The 10,077-nt window shown below is 42.6% G+C and overlaps 1 protein-coding gene and 1 non-coding gene across 2 annotated transcripts; both read left to right on the forward strand.

Annotated features, from left to right (window-relative positions):
* The first annotated feature begins 701 nt into the window (after positions 1–701).
* TRNAI-UAU (transfer RNA isoleucine (anticodon UAU)) lies at positions 702–791 on the forward strand. The gene is given in 2 exon segments: positions 702–739; positions 756–791. It is a non-coding gene; the product is annotated as a tRNA-Ile (tRNA).
* A 6,126-nt stretch (positions 792–6,917) lies between these two features.
* LOC142256074 (transcription factor HES-5-like) lies at positions 6,918–9,750 on the forward strand. Its single transcript, XM_075327583.1, has 3 exons — positions 6,918–7,001; positions 7,208–7,388; positions 8,002–9,750. The coding sequence occupies exons 1-3, from the start codon at positions 6,918–6,920 to the stop codon at positions 8,232–8,234; spliced, it is 498 nt and encodes a 165-aa protein (XP_075183698.1). The 3' UTR covers positions 8,235–9,750.
* Positions 9,751–10,077: the final 327 nt, after the last annotated feature.

Here is a 10,077-nt window from a genome sequence, read left to right on the forward strand (position 1 = left end):
ATGTGCAGGGCATTGCAACTTAGGTATCCCTGGTTACGACCACTCATATAGTGACAGTTAGTTGCTTGTTGTCATAACCATGGATAGCTAGGTTGCAATGCCCTGCACATGAGGTAAATGACATGGCTATTGTCTTTTACCTCATGTGCAGGGCATTGCAGATTAGGTATCCATGGTTACGACCACTCATATAGTGACAGTTAGTTGCTCATGGTCATAACCATGGTTATAAAAGTAGTATAGCTCTCCTGATTAGCTATGTCTCTTACCTCATGTGAAGGACATTGCAGAAACTGAGGTATCCATGGTTACAACCACACATATAGTCACAGTTAGTTAGTTGCTAGTGGGGTCATAAGCATGGATACCTAAGCTACAATGCCCTGCACAGGAGGTAAGTGACACAGCTAATCAGGAGAACTATACTACATTTTTAATTGGAGGTAGTTGCTAATATTATTATTATTATTATTTTTATACCTACTACATATTGGAATAGGATCTTGGAGATGGGAATACCCCTTTTAATAAGCCTGCCATGCAATGTATGTATAATACCGTCATAGCGATGCCCATATTTTGCATACATTTTCAGGTTCTCTATTTGCTGGCAGTGAATAGGAATCACTTTATTCACATTGAAAGGGTGAAAAGCTGTACAGATGTGTCCCTTCATAGATAGTTCACAGATCCTTTGCAGAGCTCCAGTGGCGCAATCGGTTAGCGCGCGGTACTTATACGACAGTAACTGAGCAATGCCGAGGTTGTGAGTTCGAGCCTCACCTGGAGCAGGAGTTTTGCCATTTTCTGCACTTTACCCTATGGGAATTTGCACTCTTCTATTTGCTCAACAGTAATTTCAATAGCAAACACTAGGCTCAACTGAAAAAGCAAAAAGAGTAAAACCTACATTCTGTGGAATAAAAAGTTCCGCTTTTTTCTTATGTTCTTTGTATTTATAAGGGTTCTCCTGTGAAAACAAGTTATCACCAGGATCGGAAATAAGCTACTGACGGGTGGTGGACTGATCTCTGGGATTAGCACCAGTGAGCAAAATGGGGAGGTTTTATCCCCAACAGATCACTATTATACCCAGCACAAAATGGAGCAACAGGTGAGATGGCAGACTGCTGCTCCATTCAATCACTATGGGGCTACCGGAAAAAGCTGAGGACAGGCAGCCCAGGCCAAGCTGCAATACCAGCTATAGCCTATAAAGAAGAGTGGCAGTATTTCTGGCAAAAAAATTCCAACCTTACACTTCCCCTTTAAAACATTTTTGGTTACTACATGTGAGTGGCCTCCAAGTCAGATCCCAGCATTAATTGTCAGTGTAAAAACTATGTCTCTTGTATCCATCTATCTATCCATCTATCCATCTATCTGTCCATCCATCTATCTATCCACCCATCTATCCATCCATCCATCCATCTATCCATCCATCCATCCATCCATCTATCCATCCATCTGTCCATCTGTCCACCCATCTATCCATCTACCCATCTATCTATCCAGCTATCTATCTATCCATCTATCTATCTATCTATCTATCTATCTATCCATCCATCTGTCCATCCATCTATCTATCCATCCATCCATCTATCCATCTGTCCATCCGTCCATCCATCTATCCATCTATCCATCTATCTATATCTATCCATCTGTCTGTCTGTCTGTCTGTCTATCTATCCATCCATCTATGCATCTATCCATCTATCCATCTGTCCATCCATCTATCCATCTGTCCATCCATCTATCCATCCAACCATCCATCCATCTATGCATCTATCCATCTATCGATCCATCCATCCCTCCACCTATCCATCTATCCATCTATCCATTCATCTATCCATCCATCTATCCATCTATCCATCTATCCATCTATCCATCTATCTATCTATCTATCTATCCATCTATCTATATCTATCTATCTGTCCATCCATCTATCCATCTGTCTGTCTGTCTGTCTGTCTGTCTGTCTATCCATCCATCTATGCATCTATCCATCTATCCATCTGTCCATCCATCTATCCATCTGTCCATCCATCTATCCATCCAACCATCCATCCATCTATGCATCTATCCATCTATCGATCCATCCATCCCTCCACCTATCCATCTATCCATCTATCCATTCATCTATCCATTCATCTATCCATCTGTCCATCTGTCCATCTATCCATCCATCCATACATCTATCTCTCTATCTATCAATCTTTTTTCTATCTATGTATCTATTGATTGACTGAAAAAAAACAAAGAAATGTAGAAATTTTTGCAAATTTTTTAAGCAAGAAAAACTGAAATATCACACGGTGATAAGTATTCAGACCCTTTGCTCAGTATTAGTAGAAGTAGAAGTAGTAGTAGACGCACCCTTTTGAGCTAGTACAGCCATGAGTCTTCTTGGGAATGATGCAACAAGTTTTTCACCCCTGGATTTGGGGATCCTCTGACATTCTTCCTTGCAGATCCTCTCCAGTTCCGTCAGGTTGGATGGTGAACGTTGGTGGATGCTATTTTCAGATCTCTCCAGAGATGCTCAATTGGGTTTAGGTCAAGGCTCTGGCTGGGCCGGTCAAGAATGGTCACAGAGTTGTTCTGAAGCCACTCCTTTGTTGTTTTAGCTGTGTGCTTAGGGTCATTGTCTTGTTGGAAGGTGAACCTTTGGCCAAGTCTAAGGTGCAGAGCACTCTGGAAGAGCTTTTCTTCCAGGATACCTCTGTACTTGGCCGCATTCATCTTTCCTTCAATTGCAACCAGTCGTCCTGTCCCTGCAGCTGAAAAACACCCCCATAGCATGATGCAGCCACCACCATGTCTCACTGTTGGGATTGTATTAGGCAGGTGATGAGCAGTGCTTGGTTTTCTCCGCACATACCGCTTAGAATTATCACCAAAAGTTCTATCTTCGTCTCATCAGACCAAAGAATCTTATTTCTCATAGTCTGGGAGTTCTTCATGTATTTTTTTGCAAACATAATGCAGGATTTTATAAGTCTTCACTGAGGAGAGGCTTCCGTCGGGCCACTCTGCTATAAAAGCCTGACTGGTGAAGGCTGCACTGATAGTTGACTTTGTGGAACTTTTTCCCATCTCCATACTGCATCTCTGGAGCTCAGCCACAGTGATCTTGGGGTTCTTCTTTACCTCTCTCACCAAGGCTCTTCTCCCACGATTGCTCAGTTTGGCTGGACGGCCAGGTCTAGGAAGAGTTCTGGTGGTCCCAAACTTCTTCCATTTAAGGATTATGGAGGCAACTGTGCTCTTAGGAACCTTGACTACTGTAGAAATTCTTTTGTAACCTTGGCCAGATCTGTGCCTTGCCACAATTCTGTCTCTGAGCTCCTTGGGCAGTTCCTTTGACCTCATGATTCTCATTTGGTCTGACATGCACTGTGAGCTGTGAGGTCTTATATAGAGAGGTGTGTATGCATTTCCAAATAAAGTCCTATCAGTTAATTAAACACAGCTGAACTCCAATGAAGGAGTAGAACCATCTCAAGGAGGATCACAAGGAAATGGACAGCGTGTGACTTACATATGAGTGTCTGAGAAAAGGGTCTGAATACTTATGACCATGTGATATTTCAGTTGTTCTTGTTTAACAAATTTGCATAAATTTCTACATGTCAGGGTATTATCTAACAAGATGGGGGGCAGAGTGTACATTAATGAGAAAAAAATGACCTTTTTTGAATTTACCAAATGGCTGCAATGAAACAAAGGGAAAAATTTAAAGGGGTCTGAATACTTTCCCTGCCTGCTGTATCTATCTATCTGTCTATCCATCTATATATCTTTTATCGCTCTATCAATCTTTTATCTATCTAGCAGAATAAAAAGATTGTCATACTAGGCAAAGGTGACAGATACATCATACATACATTTATGTCCTCCAGTTCACTGTAACTTTATGTCAAATATGAAAGCAGCAGATCCTGACTTTCCGGTCGCACAGTATCCTCACAGACCTGTCAGTAGATCCAAAGTCACCAGTTCTCGCTCGTATTTTATTCCTTCTTTTCCCTTAGTATTCAGTTTTTGGTGGTTTTTTTGTTTTTGTTTTTTTTTTTTTATAAATCAGGGCAAACTAAGGTTTGTAATTATAAAAAGGTTGCAGAGCCAAAGGGTGCAGAAATAGCATATCACCTGAGCTCTCAGGGGGCACATAGGCTACAAGGAACCTGGTAACTCCCACCCATCTCAGTTTTCCCTGAAAATAAGACCTATCCCAAAAATAAGACCTAGCATGATTTGCCAGCATTTTTGGAGTATGCTTGAAATATAAGCCCTACTCCAAAAATAAGCCCTAGTTACAGTCAGTGGCAGAGTTATGTGAGTGGAACTGAGCAATTGCTAAGCCCCCCTCTCTCATATGTGCCCCTAGTGTTTCTGTTTCAAGGTTAAAACTGCTTAAGGTGTATGTGTACATGTATAAATATGAGTATGTATGTGTAGAATGCATGTATATATGTGTACATGTGTATGTGCAGTGTGTTTATATATATGTGTATATATATATATATATATATATATATATACAGTACAGACGAAAAGTTTGGACACACCATCTTATTCAAAGAGTTTTCTTTATTTTCATGACTTTAAAAATTGTAGATTCACAATGAAGACATCAAAACTATGAATTAACACATGTGGAATGAAATACTTAAAGTGTGAAACAACTGAAAATATGTCTTATATTCTAGGTTCTTCAAAATAGCCAACTTTTGCTTTCATTACTGCTTTGCACACTCTTGGCATTCTCTTGATGAGCTTCAAGAGGCAGTCACCGGAAATGGTTTTCCAACAGTCTTGAAGGAGTTCCCAGAGATGCTTAGCACTTGTTGGCCCTTTTGCCTTCACTCTGCGGTCCAGCTCACCCCAAACCATCTCGATTGGGTTCAGGTCTGGTGACTGTGGAGACAAGGTCATCTGGCGTAGCACCCCATCATTCTCCTTCTTAGTCAAATAGCCCTTACACAGCCTGGAGGTGTGTTTGCGGTCATTGTCCTGTTGAAAAATAAATGATGGTCCAACTAAACGCAAACCGGATGGAATATCACGGCGCTGCAAGATGCTGTGGTAGCCATGCTGGTTCTGTATGCCTTCAATTTTGAATAAATCCCCAACAGTGTCACCAGCAAAGCACCCCCACACCATCACACCTCCTCCTCCATGCTTCACGGTGGGAACCAGGCATGTACAGTCCATCCGTTCACCTTTTCTACAAAGACACGGTGGTTGGATCCAAAGATCTCAAATTTTGACTCATCAGACCAAAGCCCAGATTTCCACTGGTCTAATGTCCATTCCTTGTGTTCTTTAGCCTAAACAAGTCTCTTCTGCTTGTTGCCTGTCCTTAGAAGTGGTTTCCTAGCAGCTATTTTACCATAAAGGCTGCTGCACAAAGTCTCCTCTTAACAGTTGTTCTAGAGATGAGAAGGTGTGTCCAAACTTTTTGTCTGTACTGTGTATATATATATATATATATATATATATATATATATATATAAGTGTGTGTGTGTAGACATATATTGTATGTATGTATATATATATATATGCACACACATACACGTGTTACACACAGAGTTTGGAAAGGTATTGATGATTTCTTTTATTCAAGAATAAATGGAGTTCTTTACCATGGACAACAAAGACATCCCCAGAAAATAAGCCCTAGTGCATCTTTCAGAGCAAAAAAAAAAAAGCAACAAATAATATAAGACCTATGATGCTACAGGTAGAGTAGTCAGGAAAGCCGGGGTCTGGTAACAGGAGGAAACGTATGGACACCGGGAGTATACAAAGGCATAGTCAAGTGACGATCCAAGGGTCAGTATTCCAGGAAGACACGTAATGGATTCAGGGAGAAAACTGTAACCTGGTCAGGTAATGGTCCGAGGTCACGACTGGAACAGGGAGTGGGCAAAGAGAAGTCAAACAACAGTCTATGGTCAGGAAACAAAGATCAGAGCACAGGCAGGAACACTGGCCAATAGCACAATTACAGAACCAGAATGTATGACTGGCAAGGTTGTGGGGGAATATGATCAGTAAAGAAGCAGAGTAATTACCCAGAAGATGGAACACCTGAGCAATCAGCACCTCCCAGAGCCAGCATGGAAGCCAACACTGTCAATCAACCTGCCAGCCAGTAACCCAGGAAAACACAGCAGAGCATCTCCTAGTGTGCAAGATGCTCTGCACAGAGGAATTGTGACAAGAGCTTGTCTTATTTTCAGTGAAACCCAGTATCATATACCATGGCAAGGTAGCACCTATACTCGGCTGACTTTACCAGTCCCATGAACAATGAATGGAATGGGGCTGTACATTCTCGACCATTGATTTATTCACATGGAGGGACTGGTTTTCTCCGCAGCGATCAGCAATTTATCTCCTATTCAGTAGATAGGGATATGTTGTTAAGGAATGACAACCTATGTTGGGGCATAACTTCTTATGTCATACTTGTATAGTGCAGCCCTGGAGCAGGAGGCTTGGTTTAGGGTAACACAATACGCATAACCACCCCGGGGTTATAATCGATGCCGTGTGACGGCCCCCCTTCATGTGGCAGCAGGTTGCAAACACTATAGGTGAAGCTTTCCCAGGTCTTGACAGCCCAGCCATGTGTACTGCCTGTGTCCTTTGTACTGCGCACACTCCTGACATCTGGGTGCGGAGGAGTATGTGTATGGGCTGGTGTTTGGGGGGGGTGTTCTTTCTTTTTTTGGCTACAGAAGATGACTTCAGAAGCATGAATGAAAGTGGCTGTTGTCCCAAGGCCGCAGTGATTGGTTACTGAGTGTGGGAACCCATGTGCTGGCTGCCATCCATACATTCACAGGCAGGGGAAGGGGTATAAATCTGAGCTTCACGGCTTAAACAATCACATTAAAAAGAACCCTATGATCATGGCACTGAACAGTGCGCTGTGCACCATAGATAAAGGATACGCAGCAGATACCTTCACCACGAAAGTGAAAAATAGGGTAAATTCAGATCTAACCTCTTTTTATATATATATATATATATATATATATATATATATACATACAGTATATATATATATATATATATATATATATAATTTTAATTATTATTATTTCACTTATTATTATTATTATTATTATTATTATTATTATTTCTAATGTTAGTGTTACAGTTGCTATAAAAAAAAAATGTTCATCTTGTCCAGATGAGAAAGCCAGTTGTAGAAAAGATGAGACGGGATCGGATTAATAGTAGCATCAACCAGCTGCGTACACTTCTAGAGCAAGAATTCCAGCTCCTCCAGCCAGACTCCAAACCAGAGAAGGCCGACGTCCTGGAAATAGCCGTCCAGTTCCTTCAACAGCGGCAGAGATGCATTCAACAAGGTAAGTTTAAAAAAACTGAAAAAAGTTAAAAAAAAAAGTTTACTGAACTTTTAGATTTGTGTCATGTGCCCTCTAGTGGGAGAATCTGGTATTACATCACCTAGCTTTAATCACTGCTGTAAATAATATTTTTGTAAATCCTTTGTCTATTCTCTATTGTATGTGAAGATCTATAATGCTATAAGCTTTTTTACTTATTATGTATTATGTAAATTGATTTTTTTTTCACTATCTTAATATGTTTGAGTGGCTCAGTGGTTAGCACTGCAGTCTTGCAGCGCTAGGGTCCTGGGTTCAAATCCCACCAAGGACACCATCTGCAACGAGTTTGTATGTTCTCCCTGTGTTTGCGTGGGTTTCCTCCCACACTCCAAAGACATACAGATAGGGACTCTAGATTGTGAGCCCCAATGGGGCTAAAGCGCTGTGGAATTAATAGCGCTATATAAATAAATAAAATTATTATTATTATAACTTGTATTGCATGTTGGAGCCTCTGGTACTTCTCTGGCCTAAATAAATTGCATTATAGTGACTATATAGTATGTATTGCGTATGACTGTCATTGTTGGAAGGTTTTGAAGTGTTTTCACCATTTATTTTTTTTTTTTAGAAATGATATCTCATGGACCAGACCACCAGGAGTACAGACAAGGTTACCACAAGTGTCTTTCCGAAGCTCTCTCATATCTGTCAGTCCATCATACGGGTCAGGAGGCACAGCTCAACTTACTGAATCACTTTCACCAGCTGGACACCCACCCGAAAAGTCTCAGCCACCTCCAGTCCCCTCCTAAGCAGCAGCTTCAGATGGCCAACATCAAGTTCTTGTGGAGACCCTGGTAGATGATCTACGTCATTCCTTAGAACAGGGGGTCCCCAATCTGTAGCTCTGGAGCCACATGTGGCTCACGGGTCCATGATGTGTGGCTCATTGTCTGTCTGCCAGCTTGGTGCATAAGCACCTGGTCTAAAAAGCTATGAAGGACAGGTCTCTAGATGGTGTCTTTTATGAGTAGCTGCACACAGAAGAGCAGATTTGGAAGGGGTAGGCTTGGATCTCCTGGATCTCTGTATACTACCTCAGTGTGATTTCTCTGGAGAACCTTTGGCTGTCATTACTATGGTAATGGGGGCTCTGGCTGTCACTACTGTGAGGGGCAACAGCTGAATGTGCCTTGCGACCCTCTCTCAGAGCTTGATGTGGCTCGCAACCCTCTCTCAGAGCTAGATGTGGCTTATGACCCTCTCTGTGAGGTGGATGTGGCTCGCGACCTTCTCTCAGAGCTGGATGTGGCTTATGACCCTCTCTGTGAGGTGGATGTGGCTCGCGACCTTCTCTCAGAGCTGGATGTAGCTTGCGACCCTCTCTGTGAGGTGGATGTGGCTCGCGACCTTCTCTCAGAGCTGGATGTGCCTTGCGACCCTCTCTGTGAGGTGGATGTGGCTCGCAACCTTCTCTCAGAGCTTGATGTGTCTTGCGACCCTCTCTGTGAGGTGGATGTGGCTCGCGATCTTCTCTCAGAGCTGGATGTGGCTCACAACCCTCTCTCAGAGCTGGATGTGGCTTGCGACCCTCTCTCAGAGCTGGATGTGGCTTGCGACCCTCTCTGTGAGGTGGATGTGGCTTGCGACCTTCTCTCAGAGCTGGATGTGGCTTGCGACCCTCTCTGTGAGGTGGATGTGGCTCGCGACCTTCTCTCAGAGCTGGATGTGGCTTGCGACCCTCTCTGTGAGGTGGATGTGGCTCGCGACCTTCTCTCAGAGCTTGATGTGTCTTGCGACCCTCTCTGTGAGGTGGATGTGGCTCGCGACCTTCTCTCAGAGCTGGATGTGGCTTGCGACCCTCTCTCAGAGCTGGATGTGGCTCGCTACCCTCTCTCAGAGCTGGATGTGGCTCGCTACCCTCTCTCAGAGCTGGATATGGCTTGTGACCATCTCGCAGAGCTCAATGTGGCTCTCTAGGTCATAAAGGTTGGGGACCACTGCCTTAGAGCCATATGAAGGTTTAACTATATATGAGCTTTTCATTCTGAGTGAGCACTTACCAAGTCTGCAGAACAGTCCAATAATTTGACAAATACTGGACTGTGTTTAGCACATCCACCGTAATGTAACATATAATCAATTATTACTCTGGTGCCATATTATTTCATCACATAGACCCACGTGTGGGCTGTGGAGTGAACCACAAGTGGTTGGTGAATATTTTATTATTGCCTATGGCAACACTATCATCACTAGATTCAATGTATATCTATTAAATTATTATGTTTTTATTTTTGATAAACTTTGCAAATTTTGTACAGTTTACAGAGGGATAAAATGCATATGGGTGTACATTTTTTTTATACTTGTCAAAAGCTGTTATAATACATTTTTATTTCTTTAATTGTGAATTAATGTGCAGTTTTTATTGTGTGCTTGGGCAGAGGACTCCGACCAGTGGTAGGTTAAATAAGGGGTGGTGCACTAGAAAAACCTGTCCACCCCATCAAAAAGCAGCGCCGCACAATGGCCATGTTCACACCTCAGTCCATGATCCGGAGGGTCTGCAGCCTCATAAGATTATACGAGTCTGTCAAATTCAGGACCGGAGACTCGACAGCCTGGGATACCAACCGTCCAGAAATTCCAGGACAGTCCATAAAAATAGGGCACATTTTTTGCCCCGTCCATAAAAAAATTT

The sequence above is a fragment of the Anomaloglossus baeobatrachus genome, chromosome 11 (genome assembly GCF_048569485.1).
Source record: "Anomaloglossus baeobatrachus isolate aAnoBae1 chromosome 11, aAnoBae1.hap1, whole genome shotgun sequence".
Taxonomy (NCBI): domain Eukaryota; kingdom Metazoa; phylum Chordata; class Amphibia; order Anura; family Aromobatidae; genus Anomaloglossus; species Anomaloglossus baeobatrachus.